This window comes from Pelecanus crispus, chromosome 2 (genome assembly GCF_030463565.1).
Source record: "Pelecanus crispus isolate bPelCri1 chromosome 2, bPelCri1.pri, whole genome shotgun sequence".
Classification (NCBI taxonomy): domain Eukaryota; kingdom Metazoa; phylum Chordata; class Aves; order Pelecaniformes; family Pelecanidae; genus Pelecanus; species Pelecanus crispus.
In genome coordinates this window covers 38193939-38217805 of record NC_134644.1, presented here as the reverse complement: position 1 = coordinate 38217805, position 23867 = coordinate 38193939, and the positions used below count along the sequence as shown (strand labels likewise).

The window sequence follows — 23867 nt, the reverse complement described above, 5'->3', positions numbered from 1 at the left end:
CCCCTGATTGCTTTTGTATAAAAAAATATAGAAAAAAATAATATTTTTTTTTTTTTTTTTTTTTTTTAAATGCGGAGCCCAGCGCTGCCGTGCCGTGGGGGCCGGTGCATGGAGCGGCGGCGGGGGCTTCCCCGTGGGGAGGCAGCTGCAGCCCCCCCCCCCCCGGCCGAGCCCCATCCCCAGCGTGGGGGGCGCCTCCCTCTTTTTGCCCGGTTGCGGAGCTGCGGGGCTACCGGGAGGGGCTGCGGCACGGGGGGTGGGGACCCGTAAAAACCGAGAAATACACGAAAAAAAAAATATTTGATAGCCCCCGCGGAAAGGCGCGGAGCTGAGGCGCGCTGTCAGCGCGGGGGTGGCCGCCCCGCCTCGCGCCCCGCCCCGCGCCCCGCCTCGCGCCGCGCCCCGCCCGGCTGCGCGCTTCTCCCTGACCCACAGCGCCTCCTGGCGGCCGGTCGGCGGCGAGGGGCGCGGGCTCCGCCTGAGCGACGGGGTGGGGGCGGGGAGGGGGGCGGCGGCGGCGGCGGCGGCGGCGGGGCGGGGGGGGTGCGCAACGACGGGGCTGCCGGGGGGCGCGGAGCCGATCTGCGCGCCGCCCCCGCGGGGAGAGCCGGGCTGGCGCCTTCCGCAGCAGCGGGGATGGGGTGGAGGCGCTGCGGGAGAGCGGCCGGCCTCCTCCCGCCCCGCCCCGCTCCCCCCCCCACCCCAACCCGCGCCGTTGCCATGGGCTGCGGTTGCCACGAGTTACCGGATCAAGGCCGGGCGGCTTCGCTCCCTCACAGCCGCCCTCCCCCCCCCCCCACCTCCCCGCCAGCGCGGGCACGCGCGCGCGCGCAACCGCCCTCCGGCGCGCTCACCGCCGCGGTGCCGGGCGGGGCGGGGCGGGGCGGGGCGGGGCGGCGGAGGACGGCGGCCCCAGGTAAGGCTCTCGCCCCGCTCCGCTCCGCGCAGGCAGGCCCGGCAGGCGACGGGGCGCGGGGGAGGCCCAGGCCGTGCCGGGCCGAGGCGGGGCGCGGCGGCGGCGAGCGGCGCTCCTGCCTCCCGGGGAGCGCGACCCGGCATGCTGCCTGCCTTCTTCCTTTCTTTTTTCCCCCCCTTTCATATTTTTTCCCTTTTTTTCCCCCAAGCGCGGCACCCCGCTGCTCCAGCCGCCGGCGGGCAGCGCACCCGGGGCTGGCGCTCGCCTGCCCCCGAGTGACTGACACACACACACACACACACGCGCGCGCGCGCGTGCTAATTTGCGCCTCGCAAATTAAAAAGTCGGGGGGTTTAAGGTGCGATAAGGTCACTTGAATTATTTTTCCTAAGGACGCTTTTATTCCAGAAGGCAGAGAAGCGATTGAACACGCTGCAGCGCTATTTCTAACAGCGAGGACGAGAATAATCGCGTCTTTCCTAAAGCGCTTAGGCCTTCCACGAAAAGAATCAAGCTGCTGCTGGAAACAAGGATTTACATTTTTGCAACACTGTAAAAGCTAGCGGGGAAAGGGAGACCCCCCCGGTCATTAGCAGCGCTCCTAGTTCTGCAATGGCAGAGGGACGACACGGACACATACGCCTTTTATTCTTCTCGCCGCTGAACACGCTGACTAGATCTGTACCTTGCATTTTTGCAACAGAGCAAGTCACAAGTAGCGTATGCGTATATAATTTAAATATTGCTCTGGAAAAAAAATCAGTATATCACAGGTCAAAAAAAAAAAAAAAAAGACTTGGATGCAGAATTTTGCAGTGCTGCATGGTGGGGTATTTAAGAGTATAAATTTTCTCAATGCTAATAAAACTGCACTGCTATTTAAATGAAAAATTTCTTTCCAAAAGACAGTTTTTCTCATCTTTTGTGAAAGTATATTTCAATGACAGTGTAAGTAACAGGTTGCCTAATACTAGTCTACAATATCCCGAAGTTAACACATTACAGAATTTGATAGCATATGACTGCAGTTAGTTTCGCTTGTTTATATTTTCTACAAAAACAGTAACAACAAACCCCAAACCAAACACCACTTTAGTATATATATCTCTACACATATCACAAAAATAGTTGAACAGTAATTACACATGGTAAGTCATAAAGTGATTAGGATACTGATATTGAAATAAAGGAAACCCCACTGGCAGGTTTAAACACAAGATAAATAAAACAAGTTACTACTTTCTAATTACTTAAAACCTTTTAAGAAATCATCATAAAAATGAGAATATAAACTTCTAAGCAAAAGCTAAAGTGGACTTTTTGAGTGCAGAATTATTGCAATTAGATATAAATTAGCAATAGTCATTAGATGGTTATCATAAACTAGATATTAGCCCATTTAAAAAACTAGCAGGAAATATCAGCATTATTCAAAACTAAAAAATAAGACTCAATACCAGTGATCAAGTGAATCAAAATATATTACGTAGTGTTGAAAAAAAATCACCAAATCACTGAAGTCACAAAAGAAATTTAAAATAATTTTTTTTACATTTAAATTTTTAAGTTACATTTAATGTTCCAAATTAAACAAAATGTCTTAAAGCATTTGTATGCAGTTACATACAGCTGATACAAAAAGAAGACATACTAGAGCACAGAATACTTTTCATTCCCCTTTAATAAGAAAAATTCCAGTAATACTAGCTATACAAACAACATTCAAAAGAGAAATATTTAAACAAATTTCTGTCAAAGCTGGGACGGAAGTTCTGTTATAGCAGTCTTAGAATTCTTGAACAGGGTGATGAAGAAAATAACAGAACAATAAAACTATTAGAAAAGAAACATTTATTTCAGAAACATCTTCATTTGTAAAACACTCACTGGCATACAGATAAGCCCCTAGAATTAAAAAATAGCCACAGAGGCTCTCCAAACCTTGTATTTCTGTAGTTTTTGTCAGATATTGAGGACATACTAGTAGGCCAAAATTGTAAGGTGCTTCAACAGTTTAGCTCAATCTTTTACAACAAAATAAAAACCCCACTACCCTAACATCGTGTTAAATAAAAACATTAAAAAAAAAAAAAAAAAAAATCTTTCTCAGACCTTATTCCAGTCTTTGTATTTTCCCCATCTTTTAAATAAATTTGCTAAACAATTTTTCGTGTAATGTGCCATTTAAAAAAAAAAAAAGTCAAGCAATTAAACATCTCTGCCTGGCAATAACAGCTATTTTTTTAAGCTACTTTTAGTGATAACTTGTTGCTTTAATTAAATACTATCACTTTTACATTAAAGTAGCTTTGCTACTAACTCACACATAGGCTGAGAAGGTAAATAGATACATTTGTGCAATTCAGTAAGACCAAGCAAAAAGAAACACGGATATTTATCTTATGAAAGTGCTACCATCAACAAAATACAGTGGCTTAAAGTAGTTACCTAAGAGATGTTATCCTCGGGCTATTAAAACATGTTTCTAAAATTACAGAGATTCCCAGCTGGATGCTTTAAAAAAGCATGCCCACACATGCCTGTGCTAACCTTTATTATCTGGCCATTTAATAACCTATTGTTTCTGTAATTCACAGGTTTAAAATGCTCCTTCTTTGGAAGTATCCACAGAATTCTTTAAAAAAAAAAAAAACCAAAAAACCCAAGAAAACCCACAAACCACCCCACTCCCCCCCCAAAAAATCCATTTCTAGGCCGGTAACTACAGTGCTGGAGTTAATGGGAGCTTTGCTAGGGTGATCAGACCCCCTAGCTCTTTTTAATAGCAGTTAAATGTCAAATATAAATACAACACCACAGCGAAACATATTCCTTTGACAGAATCTGGGACAAGACACTACACAGCTGCTGTTAACAATAAAGAGCAAAACTGACGTTTAATCAAAATAAGTGTTGGTGGTTACAAAGTTGTGTTCAAGCCTGCCTTTTGTTTGTGAAAAAGTCAATACTCCAATGTGTTAACTACAGCCACAATGAAATCAGCAGCTCTTGTTACTCCCAAAGAGAGGAGAGGTCCATGTCCGTACAGCGTGTTATAGCTATGTGATTATCATCACCTCGGAGAGGGAGATACTCTCCCTTTAAACTGCTGAACTAAAACACCTCTCCTGGCATCTTCAAATATAAGTGCCTCAAACACGCTGGGTGAAATCCTGGCCCTAGCAAGGTCGATGCAAAATTCAGCCATTGGTTTCAATGGCCCTCATCCAGGATTTTCACTGGGAACGAGTATTTGTAATTCCCGGGGAACTCAGAATCTCCAGCAAGCCTAGAAATGATGTCATTTTTATTAATATTTCTAACTTCTAAGCAACCGTGCTCAAGAATTTTGGCCTTCAGTGCTTATGCATGATAAAACCAAGCTTTCCATAAACATTACAGAAAGACCAGAGGAAGATATATTTATATCTCAAATTGTCAGCAGCATATACTTTGTACAAATGTTGTTTTGCTGATGTTGCTGAGCTACTTTAAAAAGTGAATACCTTGTGGGGTATGTAATTTCATCACCAATGTCAAATGACTTCTAAAGATTAAACTTCTCTGATGCAAATTACAAAAAGATGCTTTGAATATATTTGATACGATATACCAACTTTTAAGCTGAGGAATTAAGTTACCTTTATTTTTCTGATCCGAGACACGCACTCACTAAGGGAAATATTTTCACTGCCACATATGTCGGCAGAGCATGACTCACCCAATACTGAGATTTTAATAGTCACAAAAACCTAAATGTAATAGGTAGCGTGTAGACCTGAATCAACATACAAAATAAATCAACAAAGAAATAGTATCAAGGTCTGTTTTGAAAATTTTGCGAGGACATAGGGTTGTATTGATGACACCTCTTTTAGGAACACGTTACCAGCCAGCCGTGTTTACGTGGTACACGTAACCAGCAAGCAGAGCAGAAACTGCATTGTACTGTCCTTAAGATAGCAAAACAGGAACGATTTTTCATGATTCTTCAGAAGCTGGGCTTGCTTTACATCCGCATGAAATGCTGTCATTGCTAGGTCCGAGCCCGGAGGATGAACTGCAGAAAAGGGGAGAGGGGGGGGAAAAAAAAAAAAAAAATAAAAGGAGGAAATTGGTTTTCACAACACACTCAAAGCCTGAGTAACAGAGGAGAACTTTAATTATCTCCAGTCACAAAGAAAGACAGGAAATTTGGACTTTTAATTAGCCATTTGGAGTGCAGTTGGATATTTTTTTAGCAAGATAATTTAAACGCGAATAATTCAAGTCTGACTAAATGAAATTCACATAATCAGAATGCAGATAATTGAATTTCTACTGCATTCATTAATTCAGTGTGGAGGTGTGTGTGAAGACTTCTATGATGAGCTGTCACAGCTCAATAAAATCTCAGTCAATTAATTTTTTCATTATCTTAGTATTACATCAACAAAAAAAGTGAAGCATGCGCGTGTGTGTATGTATATATAATCTCAGAAAGTAAGGAAATACAGGAACCACCTCTCTGAATCAGAGTCCGCATGGTTTTTTCCTTTTTTTCTCTCTTCATCTTCTATAGGAAAACGTCTGTTCAAAGAGGCGAACTTATGAATCGCATCAGCAACAGAGTATTTGGTCTGTCCAGATACACAAGCCTCCATATCTTCTGGGCTTAGCTGAGTCTGTAAGAAGAGGTGAAGCCTACTGTCTGAAAGCAATAATGCATCTTGTAGGATCCTGGAAAAAGAAAAAAAGGCAAATGTTTTTATATAGATGCACATACACATATACTCTGAAGTGTTTTACCAGAACAAATTCTAAATGATGTCCTGCTTTTAAGTTTTCAGATGAATCCTAAATCAGTAACAGAAGGTAATGAACATATTAAAATGATTAGGTGTGTGTTACTTTCTTATTACATTATTTGGAATTTTAGGTGAGTAAAAACACGAAGCCAATAGTTAGGCACATCTGCTATTAGAATAACTTCAAGGACATTTCTTCCATTTAACCATCTGTTATTACCACATGGATCAATTAATGATTTTTAGGGAGTTGGAGGCATAGACTCTTACAAAAATTTGGTCTCCATTTGAGAACTTTTTTTTTTTTTTTAAATAGCTAAGCTTTTCTAAAAATTACAAGTCACAAATTTCTTTGGTGGGGGAAAGAAGTGTGTGCAGACACGCAGGACTTCATACACACACAGTTTCAGGACTTTGAAATACCTGTAAACAGAGCCAACACTAGCCAAAATCATTTACACTTTTACAAGTATGCATATATTTAAGCTAGAAAGAAAATGCTAATACTGAACACTGATTTAAATTTACTTGCAAACAGTTTTCAGGGAATCTTAAATACTATTTCCTTCCAGCTATTCTTTTCAAAAGTCCATTTTAATCTTTGGTTTATATGTATTTTAAATTAAGTGTTCAAATAAATTTAGCACAGAGCATTTACTTATATCAAGTGAGAGTAAACAAAATACAATACATTCCAGTGACACAGAAAGTTGTAGAGATACTTTTACAAGGACTGAGAATTGAGGATCATCATCACTATTTGGGGGGTGGGGGGAATGCAACTTTGCTGCAACATTTCTCTAAAGAAGGAATTCTTTAACACACAAATCCTAGAATGATTAACAAAAGACTTTTTTTTTTTTTAATATGTACATGTAATTTTACTCACATAATAAAGTCATCAGAGCCTATGACCATGCCAAACGGTGCTCCACAGAAAATTATCAAAATATCTTTAAACAAATCAAAACTATTAAGAGTCAATATTTACCTATTTCTACCCATTTAGGTTACAGTCGTTACCAAAAAAAGTCATTGCTATGCAACAGGAAACAAGAGATGACATTAATGTAAGAACTAGTAAGAGCAGAAAGAAATATTGCATTCTGTAGGTACTCTGACTAAAATGAAAAGTATAACTGATTAGTTCCTTCTCTCAAATAAGATTAATGGTGTGTTTGGACTGCAATGGTTTAAAACACAAATACGTTCTGAAAACTGTTCTCTAAAGTGCCCAACATTACAATAACGTTTAATAAATACACTAAAGGATTTCTGGCTTCATCTAAGCCTATAAAAATCTGTCAAAATAGGTAATAAGATATATCTAACAGAAAATGCAGGATATTTGTGCACATGCACATTTCATTTGCCTAGGTAAACACACACACAGTCTCAACCAAATAACTCAAACTTTGACACCTTCCAATGAGGAAATGTCTGCAAGGACCCTAATGATCTACCAGGTGCATTTGAAATTCAGTCTCAGAAGGACCAGATTTCGCTGAAGTTCAAAATAAGCACGCTTTCATACCTAGAGAAAGCCTTTTTAATCTGATCTAAATTCTGACGATTTTACTTAAAGATAAACATAGCAAATAGACGTCTGTAAAATCAATGCATGCAGTGTATTAATATACAGAAAAACTTCTTCGTAGTCTAAAAGAAGCCAGCAAATGCTGTGCAAACATGATTCGAAACACAGAATTTACAGGTCTACACACCTTGACAGCAACAGCTTCGCGAATACAGTTTGAAAAGCCAACATTCAGCGGCCACTAAAAGAGGATTTCAGCCTTGACTCTTGATAAACACACATTCCAAAGAAAGACAAACATTGCAACAAAAAGTAAAAGCAAAAGTATCATTCCACACAATAAATCCACATTTATAGTTTATGCAGTTGGGGGAGTAAATACTCTCCTTCCTCTTTTCTTCCTCTTTTAAAAAAAAAAAAAAAAAAAAGAAAAAAAAAAAGAAAAATAACATGCTGGAGTTTACTGTAGAGTCACTAGGGTTACTGTTTTTCCCAGGCTTACGAGCACAACGAGGGGATGCACATTTCTGCAATTCTAACATTTGCGTGTCTAATACCAAGTAACTCAGCAAAAAGCCAAGACGTGAAATTCTGTGGATGGCATTTAGTTTCACAGACTTTCCTCTTGCCGTACCTTCAAAAGTTTCCTGCCAACCAGCGAAAACACAAGTAACTAACTGTTCATGAGATTACACTACACTTACAGCTCTGTTGCTGTTTGAAATGTATTTTATTTTCTTTATAAAATAATGGGTAATCTTTAAAATTGATTTTAGATGGTTTGAGGCATTACACCAGAGAAGTAATGAGCACTAATGTCAATGATATTGGACACAAATTCATTTTAGTTTTATTTCATGTCCAGTACAATTCTGCTAAGCCTTGAACTGCTCAAGCACTGTTATTAACTCGGCAGTAACCTAACGCATGGAACAGCAAACAAAAGTGATAAGAGTACAGACTGATCAGGACCTCAAGGCTACTGTCCTTTTTCTGCAGCTATAATTCAATTTCCAATTTTACTTTACATTGGACTCATTATTTCACAGTAATTTTCTTTTCTGCTTCATAGTGCCATCTGCAGGTGAAAGGAGTGAAGAGAAACCAAGGTGAAGAAATGGAAAGATGTTCATGAAGCAAATTGCGTATATACATATATATGTGTATGTACATATGTTCACAAGGGGGGGAAGGGACCAAACACTCAACGCATTTTGCAAACCATTTACAGCCATCCTGAAAGCAAATATATGAATGCCTTTCACCCCAGTCATACTCTTGAAGCATTTTGTCTTTCTTTTAATTAAAAAATAACTTCTGCTTTCCCCGCCCCCCATCTGAACCAACAGGTTAGATTGCTTTTTAATTGCATCCTTCAAGCAATCAAAATGAAAAATAAATTCTGTGCTATCCGTAAGCATTATGCTTTCCTGTTCAAAATACTCCTCCTTCAAGGAAATAACCATACATTTGTCACCAGATGTTAACTAGTAGTATTAAGTGTTGGTATAGAAGTTGCTCTCCAGGGTTTTCGCTGTCCTGGGGACTCACTGTGTGAAGGGCTGTATGTCTAAAAAAATAGATTTGGCTCCAAGGACTTTAAAAAAAAAAAAAAAAATCAAAATTATGACAAACCACCTAACAAATTAAAAAGGCAAGAGGAAAGGCGGAGTGTCATAATATTAATACTCGGATGTCTTAGCAGAGGCTGAACGCGTGCGCAGTTTGAACACAACCAGTAGCACTCCCAGTGCTTCTCAAACAGTTTTATTACAGCCAGTGTCAGTGCAAAGCTGCGGTTACAGCGATGTAAATCGGCTCTCACTGCTGTCACGCTAATGGAAGAGTCATGGCTCATGGTGGTAACTCCTATAAACTGACCGGGCGTATTTAAGAGAACAACAGACTTCCTATGCGCGCCTGGAATAAGAATGAAAGGCTAAATCCTGCAAGTCTTGATCCCATCAGTAGTCATTACTTGTCAGAGATCTCACTCGTCTCGGCCAGATTGCTCACATGCATAATAACTACTTAGGTGATTAAGGGGGCTGCAGGATAAGGCTCTACATTTGAATTAGAGATAATAAAATCATTTTTTATTCGCGGCCATGTGAATCTTTGTTTGTAAGCTTTCAGTAAACACTCGTGATCTCTAGACCTTTAAAGAAGCAGGGCTGAAAAATGTCACTTTACAACCAAGAGAAATAAGGTCATTTTTGAGGAAATGCTGGATACTACACTAAGAGTATTTCTCCTTCCCCGTGTTACGGCAAGAACATTTACAAAAGACAAAACATGTGTTTTGTCTTATTTGGACAAGGTCCAAAATCTGGTTTTCTTCAACATGATTTTATTAGGTATATTATACACTGTTCTGCTGGAGGAGAACAACATATGGCTGAACAGTACAACTTAATCCTAACTAAAGATTTCCTGTATCTACTGTAACCTAATACAATGACAGATGCACACTTGCATGTGTGTGGAAGGTTAACACTCCGATTTTGTTTTTGACAAATTTACTCTGCCCATTTACATCATATCATAAGAGCAAGGGGAAGGAAAAAAAAAAACCAAAACCAAACCCCAACAAAACAGGAGTTGAGAGGCAGGGGATGACAGCCTGGGCTGTGGTGCCCTCTGTTGAGCATCCAGCCCCTCAGCCCCGTGCCCCAGCCCACAGCAAACAAAGCCCCAGTTTCCTCTTAAAAAAAAGCTGACTCTCTTTCCTCCTTCATTTCTTTATAAGGGAGGAAATGTTACAGAGAGCGAGCAACTGCAAAGCAACTGTTGGGTATCTGATAATGCACACGTTTAAGAAAGGATTAAGCGACACGTGCCTGCTAGGCGTTATTCGCTCACCAGATAGGAAATATTAGCAAGGCTCCATTGGATCTTTCCAATGCCACCATGCGCCCAAGGAGATCCCACCTGCCCCATGGTCGCCGATATTCCTGCCTGAGCCCCAGCAAGGTGCCATCCATCCCCTTTGGGGCCGGTCTCCCACTTCCCGCATCCCTGAGAGAGCACCCACTGGAGACACCTCCAGGAGAGAGTCCTCCGACCTTGCACCAGCTCCTGCTTGTGGGACTGCGGTGGGGAAGGTAAGGAGGTGGGTGTGAGGAGGAGGGCAAAACCCCAGCCACCTCCAGAGAATGGCTCTGCCTTAGGCAGCCGAGTTTTGGGTGGCTTGTTTGGCACCAAGTGAGCCCGACACACAGCCAGCCAGAGCAGCGACACTGTGGATGCCCTTCGTCTCCTGTGGATCCAAGCACTGCATTTCTCAAAACTCCTAGTATGGCTTCCACCCCATCATAAACTGCATGTTTGAAAACTAATTGAAGACTAATCCTTTTTCCTAAACCATGTTAATTTTTGGGATCTAATTGTATTCAATAAAAATGCATCACTGATTGAACTCAACTTCATTTGAAACTGTTTTGTTAATTAGCTTTCTAATAAGCAAGCACAGATGATCTTCTGTGAAGGTAATCTAAATCCTGAAGTTAAACTTGTGCAGCTAAAAAGGGATGAAAGCAAGGAAGATCCTACAGAACCTAATATTATAAGACAGTGTTTTAATTTTGACCTCTAATTTAAGAATAAGCTTTTCCTGTGAACTTACAGACATCCTCAAAGGTATGAGGATACTTACCAGGAAAAACACATAATTTTCCTTATTCTTACGATGTAATGCATAATTGAAAAGGGGCTAGCTGACTTCCGTTAATGCAAATGGCCTCTTGAAATATTAAATTATTCCCAGACAAGAAGTGAGCTTTACAGCTCTTCATCACTCAGAGATAATAACCTATAAGACAAGCAGGTCTTACCCTGCATTTGTGCAGTAAAGCCAAATCAAAATGGGACACCCGTTTCCAGATGTCACCAAACTCTAGTGCTTTGCTGTAGTTTCCAGCTGGTGGCCTGGTTCTCACACTACTGTGCTCAGCACGGAGAGTCTTCACAAAGGCTCTAAGCAAGCACCTTGCCCCAAGCTAACTTGTTCTGGAGTGACGGGTGAAGGAAGACAAGAGAACTCCAGCGCTGTCCATGTATAAGCAATACGGAGGAGGCCCCAGGGCCAGACGCTCAATACCAGAGAGCCTGCAGCCACTCGATTCTTAGTCCTCGGGCACGTGGCTCCTATCTGGGCAGAGGCAGCAGCAACTTGCTCACAGCAACGTGCACAGGGCGCAAACTGAGACTGTGAAAGATCTAAACTCCATTTCAGAGATGGCTTGGGTCCCGATAACCTCACAAGGTACTAAGTGCAGAGTGGAGCTCGGGTTCCTGCATTGCACGCGGGCATTTGAAAAACATTACCTGTGAACCTCTCCCTTGACATAGGCTTGAATCCCATTTCTTCCCACTGTCACAAAGAAACACCAGCGCGGCTGTGAGCTTGTGCACAGCGACTGCCATCATTGCCAGGGTGAACAGAGCACTCGGCTTTGCAGTTCTGGGTTACACCACCCCATGCAATTACTTTCTGGCTCCTTTCCCACCCCCTTCCTAATATACCAGGGATGTCCTGCTTCCCCTGGCACACTACGGAACATGCAGCATCCAGACCTAGAGCTTTACTAAAGTCAGACGCACATATCAATGAGGCCCACAAATGCAATTTCAGAGAAAGAAATGATAACCTTTGGTTCAGACTCATAAAAAAAAAAGGAAAAAAAAGAAAAAAAAAGCACATCATGGCAGGCTAGCTGAGCCAGTAAAAAAAAAAAAATCCCTTCTGTAAGCAGCAGCAGCACAGAGGTGCCAGCCAGCAGAGGGCAACGGTACAGCACGTAAGGTGCCAAGCCAATTCATCACAACACAACTCTATCTCTGAAAATTCCTTCCAACTATTCCCCAGGGCTGAGAGAAAGCTGATGCCTTTCTAAACAGCATCCAAGTTCAAACATTTAAATTCTTGCCTTACAGAGATGCCTCTTTTTCCCACTCCTGGACTAAGAGCAGCAAGGTAACACGCTCCACATGCTGCCATTTTCTGCTGTCAGTACCCATTTAAGCTACAGACATCCACAAAATTGGCAAGTGAGGATGTGTTTTAAGAGAATCTACCTCTCTGTTTTGCCTTCTGAAGCACAGACAGTGGTTGTAAATATTTCTGATGCTGAAACACTGTACCTTGTAACCAGATTGGCCTCTTTGTCATTTTAAAATGAGAGTGGTTTTGGAAACACATTACTCCATGAGGCAGCACAGCTAAGCTAGACCCAGGGACCTGAACGACCACACCCTTCACATGACCATTAATATTATTGCCTCTAGAAGCACAGTCACTCTGTTTCACCACCCTTCTTTCCTGAGGTGCAGAAAAAACCCCTCTGATCCTTTTCTGCTTTCCCTTCCCTGTCTCACATGCCTTCAACCAGTATTTATTGGCTATCCTTTCGGCCACAGAATATACAGAATATTATTCCTGCAGCGGTTAGCTCTCTCTGCCTTCATCTGTTAAGGCTAACAAGTATACCTCAGGACCAATGATTTGTTGTCTGTTAGGGAGGCTTATAATTATCATATGCTGACTGGAAAAATAGTGGGTCCAATATTCCTCTACGCACTGACCACAAGGCTTAGAGCCTACTTAAATTATTTGCTTTTTTCCTTTGCTTATGCAGTTCTGATTCATGGAAACACTGATACTGAAAGAAGATGAATAGTCTCTACTCACAGTGTTTTACCATGCCCTTGCCCCGATCAGTGGCTAAAGAAAGCCTGCAAATATATGCACAATTCCTGCCCCAGCAGCTGTGAGCAGCCTGCTCGCACACCAGCAGTGCCAGATTACTACAAGATTGACAGAGAAAGCAGAAAATTACACCAAGAGCGTCTCTGCCACTGCAGAAGATGAAGTGGTTACAGCAGCAGGAGAGGGACGCAGTACTGAAACACATACAGAACTCCCTCGTAACGCAGGTCAGACTCTAGCTAAGTCTGATGAATGATTTTATACAGATTGCAGCTGTACTGAAAATGGTCACAGCTGCTAGAGCTTGTTTATGTTAGGGGGACTGATAAACAAAGTAATTGGCATTATAGGAAATATCTGTGTTAGGAGATCTTGCTACAGAATTTTCCCAGGGGTTTAGCCCACAAAGACACTGATTTTCCATGAACTTAAAGAGGGAGAGAAGTCTGTTTCTTTGTATGAGAATATCTAGCTCATGCCTGAAAGCTAGAAATAGGCATCACGGTGAAAGATCTTCCCACCTTAGTATGCAATTGCAAAGCGACATAAATACAAAACTATTATTTATAACCAATGCAATGAAGCACAATGGAACAGCCCCAGTTGAAGTTTCCTTATAAGCAACAGAGCTGAAGTCACATGTATGAAATATGACTGTGCAAATAAAAAATAAACCCAAATGTGTAGCATGTACAGATGACCACACGGTGGCTCTCAAGTACCAGAGATGAACTATTTTAAACCAGAAAGTTGATGACATCATAAAAATGCCAACATCTCCAGGATAGGCTGTACTTACTTTTCCAGGAATTCTTGCAGACCCTGCCGGCGATGGTCCACATGATGAGGATTGTTCATATTGAAAAAGGGAGTTTTAGATGGCAGTTCAGGTAGCTGTCTTTATACACAAGAAGCAAATATACAGTTAAAACCAAATCAGAAACAGCAGAGAAAAATGCAATACGCAAATGCCAACCTCAAGCATGTGAAAATCACAAGTCATGTTCCAGAAGCTCATGAAATCAAATTGGGGAACACAAGGTTGAGAAACTGGAGAGCTTCTCACACACCTCTAAGGGAAAAATAAATTAATCTGATTTTTCTGGTCCAGTTCTTAAGCCTGCATGCATGTCTGGCTGGGTCTCTTACCGTCCTTGCAGAAACTAAGCACATCCTAGAAGCGTGGAGAGGAGGTACGTACACCTATGCTAGATTGTTATTTCTGCTATCCGTGCATAACAAAAGAAAACACAGATCAAATCTCTTACAAATCAGAGGGGGGCTCACCAAACAAAGGCTACCAGTGCAAACCACATTCTTCTGGGTTTAAAGCAGAGAAAACACCTTGTACAGAATAAACTTGTGCTGGTAAGAAACACAGGACACTTTCCAGCTCTGACTTCTGTAATTCTCAGAATTAAGATGAAACAATCCTCCCCTTCCATGACTGACAGATTATTAAATAGTCATATATAAAGTTGCTCACATAAGCACTGCATTGCTCTGAAGCCGCTGCCGAAGCCAAACAAATTCTCGAAAGCGTCGTCTAACACAGGATGTTTTCCTTGTAAAGCACATACTGTTTGTCTGTTGGGAAATAAAAAAACATTTTACTTTGTAAATCTGCTTAATCTAAAGTGCAGGCATGGTATTAAAAACATATCCGAGATGCTAATCCCTGAGACACCAATGGAAAGCTTGACATTAATTCAGTTTAGGTTAAGGACTGTGCTTTATCTCCAACAGGACTGGTGACAGTTTCTACTGCTTCTCAGGGAACTGTTTTTCATTGGTTTTTTTCTTTTTAAAAGCAAGAGGTCTGGATTACAGTATAACTTGCAGTAACAGGGAAAAGAGATCTCAGAAAGAAGTTTCAGCAGATAAGGCCAATCTCTGCCGGGGAAAAAATCATGTTTAGCTATTCTAGTCATAACCCTGCAAACAGTTAGCTACATAGACTTCTTCCAGCATGCAATCCTACTTAAATCAAAGAAACCAATGTGACTGCTCTCTGCAAGTAGCAGCATTTGGAAATTTTCCCACAGAACACTATTAGTCCACTAGAAAAATGCCAATTCATCAAAAGAGAAACAATTCACAGAAATTAAATGCTTTTGCCAAATTTTCCTGTGGAGCATACATTTAGATGAAACCCCACCTACCAGACAGGACTCCATTATAAATCTGCCTACGGTTCAATCCACCCTCAATCACCTGCCAGGAGCCACAACTCCTAGACAGACACATGATGCAGACTGTAGAGGGCCCAAAGATGCCAGCTTTCTGGAACAGATGAGTATCCAGGATACCTCACAGTCTAAGAAGCCAAATGCTCTAGGAGCTGGGCAGAAGGGGAGCCCAGCTGGTCTAAGAGCCTGGCAGACCCAAGATTTTGAATCCATTGAGAAGCCTGGATGGTAGGACTGATCTAGAGACTTGGTCTCTGAAAGGCCTGGCATTGCGCTGGTAGGAAGCTGAGCTGATGCTTATCAGCTTTAGAGATGCCCAGTGCTGCATCATATAACACCGGGTCTAAGTTACATCACCCCAACTTAGTAGTCACTGAATAAGCCAGTAATATGCTGGCTTATTCAGAAGCGCCAACGCCTGTCAAACAGTAATGCAGCATGTGCCCCACCAAGTCTACAGAATTTTTATTTACTAGAAGTCAAAAATACAATTGCTTTGGAACCAGTACTTAAACCACATCGCAAAATGTAAACGTTTCACAGCTCTGATTGCCACACAGGAGAGAAGTACTTGTCACCATGGCATTTAACAAGCCATCATTTGACTGCTTGCTCTCATTCTGCTGAATGCTTAACTCTCCCACACAGGAAGGAAATGCTTTTGGTCTTGTGCCAAGCATTAACCATGTAACTTCATGCTCTCAAATTCTTCATCTGATAGCAGATACACTTCACAAAAAATTTCTTTACATTGCAATTAAAATTCCTGGATCTAGATTTGGGAAATTAGGATAACTCCTTCCATATGTCATCCACCAAAGAAGAATAATCAACAAAACAAAATGATGTATAGGACAGATTTAAGACACACGAGAACTGTAATTCTAAGTATGCTCCCATTAACATATGGTAGACTACAATAATAAACTCAAATGTAGTTACTTGACATATCCAAGCACCACTAAACTAGCATAATATGAATGTCAAGGTACACTGAAAACAACCATGTTGCAGCAAACAAATAACACGGCAAAAAGAACTGAGGAGAATTTAAAGTACAAATAACCAGATAATTACTTGAAAAGAACGTTGTTTTCCCGTAGTACCTGAACATCAAAATTCTTCTATAATGGTAAAGACATCACTGACTATGACAACCTTCTGGTTGATAAGTAAAGCTAAGAATAGTCTCTGTTGCAAGACATTGTGGAGTGCACATGTGAACACAACACCAGGTTCAACTCCCAGCTCTGCCAGACCTCCTACGCAGCCTTTGGCCAACCCGTCTTACCTGTTCCACTGCATCTCAGTATTTAAAAGGAGAATAATATCCTCCAGCCTCCCAGAAATGCTGTAAAGAAATTCCACTAATACCCCAAAGAGAACCCTGGCTTGGACAGAAACAGCAATAAGAGCCCAAAAAATCTGTGATGATACTTTTATACTTACATGAATAAATATCTCATAGTCTATGTAAGAATGCCATGAGTCTTCTTTCTGTGTCCTGGGGTCTCGTACCAAGACAGTTACAAACTCCTGCAAGTGCATAATAAAAAAATCAGGCAATTAATTTCGGAAGACAAAGGCAGCCTGGAAGACTCTCTTGATTGCTCTGCTGTTCCACAAACTACTGTGCTCAGATTAAAAGCTGAACTGCTGTTTTATTGAATTTTGCAACCCTATAAAAGGGGAAGCAAAACGCAATGAATCATCTGAGCTACACCACATGTTGGGGAAATTCCTTGCCAAACTGCTAGTTGAAAAGGAGTATTTCAGATTAAGTAATACTGTGAAAAGCCATACATGTTTCATGCACAGGAGATTTCGTGATGTCAGTAACTACAAACCCAGCATTCGAAGTCACACATGTATGAGAGAACTAGGCAGGTATTTTAGGCTTTTCCCACCCTTTCAATCAACATTCACAAAGAATGTGTTACAAACCTGCTCCACATACCCAACACTTACATATAACATTTTATTTGCTCCTAAACTTCTTTTTGTCATTTTATTTATATTTTTATATCAAATATTTATACCTATTGATTTCAGGGATCTGAGGTAAGTGCTCAGTATGTCCACGAGGAGCTGAAGGATTGCCTTTTTTCTATGCCCCAAATTACTTGCTCCAGCCCAGTGGAAAAGGATGTACCACTATTAATTGCCCTGGACACAGATTTTATACAAGAAATCAAGGTTGCAAGCCCAGTGTCCCGGATGCCATGTGGAAGGAGACGAATCCTTCCATTCTGCTGCATATCCTTCCTGATACACCAGGAACTTAAGCCACGGAGTACAGCCGAGGATGCAGGACCCAGGCACTTCTGTCCCAGTCTGCCCATCAACCTGCCTAAGGAAGCAACATAGCTGTGAAAGGGCTAAACCTCTGACAATACCTGACTCAGATAGTTTTAGTTATTTGCTGAAGCAGAGTAGATAAATAGGACAGATATTTCAAAGAATATGACTCGTTCTCTGACACAATTAAAACAGATCTTAAGCTCGTCAGGCTTACTAAAGCACTGATAACATAGACTCAGGACACCTATGCCAAAATGAGCACTCAAGGAACTGGTTTCGTAACATTCCAAGGCCAAAGGACTGATGAGCTAATTCAGTGACCATATATGAACAAAGGAGGCCCAAAGTTCAACCAGTGGACAAGTGAGGAAGACTATCGGAGACCACCGGAGGACCCCTGAAGACCACCAAAGAGGACAACCATGCCTGTGGATTGGACATTTGCATATGTTAATGAGTTCCAGGAAATCTCACATTTATGTGTATGAATTCTCGGAAATCCTGTGAATATGTATGACTTTATAGTATATAATCTTTGGAAGTTTGCCAAATCATTGGAGCACTCATGGTGGAACGATCCCCAGTGCTGCCCAGCGCTGCAATAAAGGATGCCTGCTTAATAGTAACTTTGTTGCTATTGAGTTTTATTTCTGGAACTTTCCAAATACTCTGTTTCCTCCTACGGAGAGGTTTGGACTTTGAACAATAGTATCCGCGAATTTTCGTATCAGCTGCACCGCAGAGCGTAATTCCCCTTTTTCAGGGACAATGATATAGAGTATTTGTTGTAGAAGCTGTCATATCTAGTCTAGTTCCTTGTAATTCCTACATTTATATAATAATTTAGAGAGATCCCAAAAGAATGTGAGGGGCCTGTGGGCTTTACTGTAATGTAACTGGGCATCACTAATAGGAATTGGAAGAGGCTGAAGAATTAAATGCTTCTGAGCATCCTCAGCTAATGACCATGTGAAAACTTTTACCATGCTTTAAAAAAAAAAAAAAAAAACCACCAAAACAAAACCAGAAAACAAAACCAAAAAACCCTGCTAAATCTGTATGTTCATACCAAGATGGAAAAGGTTTCTTTAAAATACAAAGGTTGGAAGTGTGCTGAACTACCTGCTATTTCTCAAGCAAACGAATAGGCTGCCCTACTTCAGTTGCTTAAATAAGCTATTCACCCAAAGAGCTATGCCAACCACTTAAACAATGACTCAGTTAAAGAAAAGCGTATCATTTTAAGCTGTAAATACATTCCCCCTGAGAGCAAGGCACTGCACAAGATCTCCAGGTACAGGAATCAACCATGGGAGGAAGGACAGTGTCTCTGGTAAAGAACACCCTTTTTTAGTATGTCTTTGCACAAATCAAGAAATCTTGAAATAGGAAGCTCTCAAAATGTGTCTCTCCATGCTCAAACTACAGATGTCAGAAATAAAACCTTTACTCTTCAGCCAAGTCTTCTTCCCCCCACCACATACACTTCAGCATGCAGCAACCTTCAACAGACCGACAGGAGAACAATGACAACCTCGAATGGAAAAAGATTTATTTTTTTCCTCAACAGTCATTGCACTCTGTACATGGCAGAGAGGTGTTCATGGTCTGGATTAAATCATTTGCCGCTCTGATTTCCAGGTGGTATTCCTTCAGGAATGGGGAGCCTGTGGCCTGATGGCTGGGTACAGCCCATGGTTTTCTCTCACTTAGCTCAGCTCCTAGTCACAGGGGTGTTTTCTGCATTATTGCTGGATACCCTTTTGGTGCATGTCATGAGCACCTTGCCAAAGAAAGCCCATTGGAAAGGCTCCCGCCACCTCTGCCACTTCTTTCCTTGCTGAAGAGCACTGGAGGCCCGATTCTCCTCTGCAGCTTTTTAACCCCATGCCAGCGTGGCATAAGAGGAACAAATGAACAGAGCTGTAATCACTTCTACCAGCTGAGGGTCATGCCTTTACTTTTACAAAAACACTAGCGGGAAGCATGAGGAAGTTATTTCCCCTCCTGAGCAGATCCTGAGCAATGTGCTGAACAAAGGAGAGGAAGACATTTTTGGTGGTTTTTTTCTGCCTGCCTCACTGTCTACCATATTTAGCATACATATATAGACAGAGCATACTTTTGGACCCACTGTAACATCTTTTCATATCAATAGTCTTACACTCTCCTGCATTTTTTTCTTCCCCAGCCTCCCATTTCCTTGTCCCCCACTCTTCCCCAGAGCTGCAACCACTTCACCTACAGATACCTTCTTTTCTTTCCTGGGCTTCAAATGGGACACTGCTCTCCTCTTCCCTTCAACTGCAGCAGCCCAGTAGTCACAACTGCAGGTAGCCTGCTCATAACTCAACTACCACCGTACCGGCTTCTCATTGCCCTTCCTTTTGTCCAGGTTCCCCAAATTACTTCATTTCCAAGTAACCTTCTATAACCCTCTCCTTTGTACAGAATCAAAATAATCTTCAAAGTAAAATGCTTTTTTCAACCTCTATTATACCACAGTATCACGACTAAAAGTTACAATTGGATATGCGGTGGGTTAGCTATGGGTTACCTTGCAAATCATTCCAGACCACGATTTAGACAAAAAACACCGTACACTTTTAATTTCCAATCAAAAAGTCACTGAGTTTCAATACTGAGGAAGTCAAGCACCGTTCAGACTCTACCTATAGAATAAAGGAGAGCTGCTGTACATGCTGTGGCAGGCAGGTGTCTAGGCAGTATATCACCAAGCCAAGAGGAAAAATGATCTGTGGTACAGCAGAGCACCTCAGCAAACGGGCAGCCCTCACACAGAGTCAGTGTCAGCTCCGATTTGAAACACCAGGATTTCAGCAGAAGACTGGCTGTTTTGTTTTGTTTTGTTTTTTTTCTCTCCTTTAATTACCAAATACTGATAATGAGTCCAGAATGAAGCAAGATAAACGTTAAGCAACTAGAAGACCAAACCAAAAATGTACAGCCTTTCTCAAGATCTACGGTTACTTCCCCTATAAACATCTTGAATCCAGGAAGTGTTAATCCCAATTCCCATTACAGTTTCTGCTGCTCTGAAACAGTGGCATTGCACATATAGACTATCCCTTCTCTTTTAACCTTTAAGCCTTCTCCAGGATACAACACCCCACTGGAACAACAATATTGATTTATGAAAGCAGCCCTAACTGCCCAGTATAGATGCAGATACACTGCCAGAAAAGGTGCTTATACCTCCCCGACCCTATAAAAGAAGGCTTGTAAAGGCCAATATTCACATATAGGCTATGTTAGGGTCCAAGCAGAGTTAGGTGGCAGAGTATTCCTCCGGGAGATTGCTGTTGTATGCTCAGTCCATCCCGAGTTCACTGGTCACAAACAGTCACCAGGTAACAGCAGTTTTGGGTAATAATTGCCTTTCTCCTCTGTATATACTCCCTTCCCTTCCCTCCCCATCTTGCTATAAAAATTAGGATACTCTCAACAGGCATGTCTGTCTTCAAGTAATGCACTGTTCAGCTCAGGGAGGTGAGGCTGACCTCTTCCTCCCACAGCCCACAGGAAGACTAACTTCGACTTTTGTCAAAAGACTGCATTGCAGCCCTGCTGTACAACCTGGGAAGCAGAGCCTGAAGAGATCCAAGGTTTCAGGGACTTTTTACTTTTGTCAGCTGCAGTCCTTTCCAAGGTGTCTTCTTCCCCCACCCAGTTCTGCTTGGTTTTCCCAGAATTGCAGATCTAGCTATTACACCACATTACATATACTTTCTTTTTTTTCTTCTTCTTTTCTTTTTTTAAATTGAGGGACACATGTCTATTATGTATTCAAGAACAGTATGCGTCTTGTAACACTTAAGTGCAACAATTCTCTGAAAACCAGAACTTACTGCTGACAGTTCAAAGTGTCCAAGCTTGGTCGTGGAGGCCTACTGCACTGGGAACAATATAGACTCAACAGAAAGCTACCAGAAAAAGTGGCATCTCCATTTATTCCTCCTTCTCCCTGGAAGCTGCTAAATTCATAAGCAAAACATTTCTTATCCAAACTGCTAGTGCTATAGCTTTGATATATCCCCAGCATCCACGCTGGCCCAAACATCCCGCCCTGGTTTCAGCTGGGATAGAGTTAATTTTCTTCCTAGTAGCTGGCATAGTGCTGTGTTTTGGATTTAGTATGAGAATGATGCTGTTAACAAACTGATGTTTTAGTTGTTGCTAAGCACTGCTTATACTAAGTCAAGGACTTTTCAGCTTTCCATGCTCTGCCAGGAAGGAAGTGCACAAGAAGCTGGGAGGGGGCACAGCCAGGACAGCTGATCCAAACTGGCCAAAGGGCTATTCCATACCATATGATGTCATGCTCAGTATATAAGCTGGGGGGAACTGGCTGGAGGGCAGTGATCGCTGCTTAGGGATGGGCTGGGCGTTGGTCAGCGGGTAGTGAACAATTGCATCACTTGTTTCTCCTGGGTTTTGCTCCTCTCTCTCTCTTTTGTTGTTTTCCTTTTCATTACAATTTATTATTATTATTACTTTATTTTAGTTATTAAACCGTTCTTATCTCAACCCATGAGTTTTCTTACTTTTGCCCTCCCGATTCCCTCCCCCATCCCACGGGGCAGGGAGGGGAGGGTGAGCGAGCAGCTATGTAGTGCTTGGTTGCTGACTGGGGTTAAACCAGGACACATCCTCATGAAGAACTTAGAATCTGCCCCAAAAGCAGTCATAACTACTTAACAAGCAGGAATCAGAAGAGCAGCTTCCCTGGCTGGACGTGCCTTTTAACTTCTGGCTAAAACAGCCAGTTTATGGTAGCAAAATGCCACCGGTGCCATGCCTGTCCTCAAGGCCTGGAGCAGTCCAAGTAGTTAGGGCCACACATAAATGACAAAATGGCCAAACTGACCCCAAAGCCTGATTTACGCCTACTCCCTCATGGTTACAGTCCTACGCAAAGAACATGAGTGCTGACAGCAGAAGAAAAGGGCAGCACTGAGGTCATGTAGACACAAGCACTGAACACTGAAATGTTCCCATTTAGATTTGCCTCAAAAGGAAGAATACACCATAAAAGCAGCTGAAGCAAACACAAGAAGTCTTTCTCTTTTTTTTTTTTTCCCCCTCTTTTCTTTATTTCCTTTCCCTACCGCCTTTCTCCTGTTGGAAATATTTCTGCACAATGCAATGGATTGCTCAGAGACAAGGATAAGCCAGAAGCTCTACTATATAGAATTTGACCACAAAAACTGTGTTTCTGAGAAGTCTCTTTTTAACATTTTCCTATTAGGAAAATAGCAAATCTGACATGGAAACATCTATTTTTAATATCTGGAAAAAAATCCACCACAAGGAGGAGGAATAAAAATACTCTCAGATTGGATGATTATTTGCCTTAATCATTCCAGCTGCATTTTAATTCAAATCGCTGTGCTCAGGACTGTATCAGGTGATAACCTCATGCTCCATGGTGCCACTGTTACACATCTGATTAGTCAATAACCCCCAAAGAGTCATTTTCCACAAAGCTTCTGAGAAAAATAGAGTTTCCCATCAGGTTGCCTATTAGTAAAAGGATCAACCACAAAGGACATGGGGCTTTTCAAACTGGGAGTGTTGGCATCTTCACTCCACGCATGCTGAGTAGTAAGGCTGATAAGAGACTAACAGTGGAGACAAAATAATTTGTTGAAACTTTTAATGTTCATTGGGGCTGAGAAAAAGAGAATGTGCAAGTGTGATTCTTGTGGTCCATGCATCTGGTAATCAGAGTTCAGACCCAGCTCCAACCATTATGTCCTACAAAATACCTGAAGACTGATGGAGAAAAGACTGAAATTTAAATCCTTCTGTCCTGTCTCAGTGTCTGAGCCCCTTCTGCACAGTCACTTACTCTCTGTCTCTATGATCAAATGAACATTTGATCCTTCCATCAAACTTTAACAGAACGAACTGGCACTGCATCACTCCAGAATATTCTGTAGCCTGGCAATTAAAAGCATGAAGAATACAGCCAATCTTTCCTGGTCCATGTGAACCTTAACGAAATTCAATCCACAACCACCAAACTAGAATACTGTTTTATTAAAGCTTAGATGTGACTTACTTGTTTTTCATGTTTTGGTGTCATCTTCACTGGTTTGTATTAAAATAAAAATCAACCTGAAAAAAACAAAACAGACATCAGATTGGCATTTAGTAGTTATCTGAAGGTCATTATCACTTTTGCTAGACATTAGTAGACAGTGGAAAGAGCCAGGCTCAGCACCATATATACTAGAAAACATGTTTGCATTAACTATATCTAAGAATACATTAATTAAAAAAAAATCCCATTTTAGAAGCACTGGGTTAGTCCCCTTCTGGGCATATTTGTCGTACGTGACAGTCCAGTGATGCCTGTCCGTCTTTGGAAGTCAGTGCTTTTCTTCATTGCTCTGAGAGCTGCCCT

General features: G+C 41.8%; 1 protein-coding gene across 1 annotated transcript; it reads right to left on the bottom strand.

The window, feature by feature from the left end:
* Positions 1–4897: 4897 nt before the first annotated feature.
* Positions 4898–23546, bottom strand: SNX10 (sorting nexin 10). Its single transcript, XM_009490742.2, has 6 exons — positions 23523–23546; positions 16586–16672; positions 14434–14534; positions 13747–13845; positions 5420–5635; positions 4898–4976 (listed from the first exon to the last, which is right to left on the bottom strand). Exons 1-6 carry the CDS (start codon positions 23544–23546, stop codon positions 4898–4900), a joined length of 606 nt encoding a protein of 201 aa, XP_009489017.1.
* Between the last annotated feature and the right edge of the window lie 321 nt (positions 23547–23867).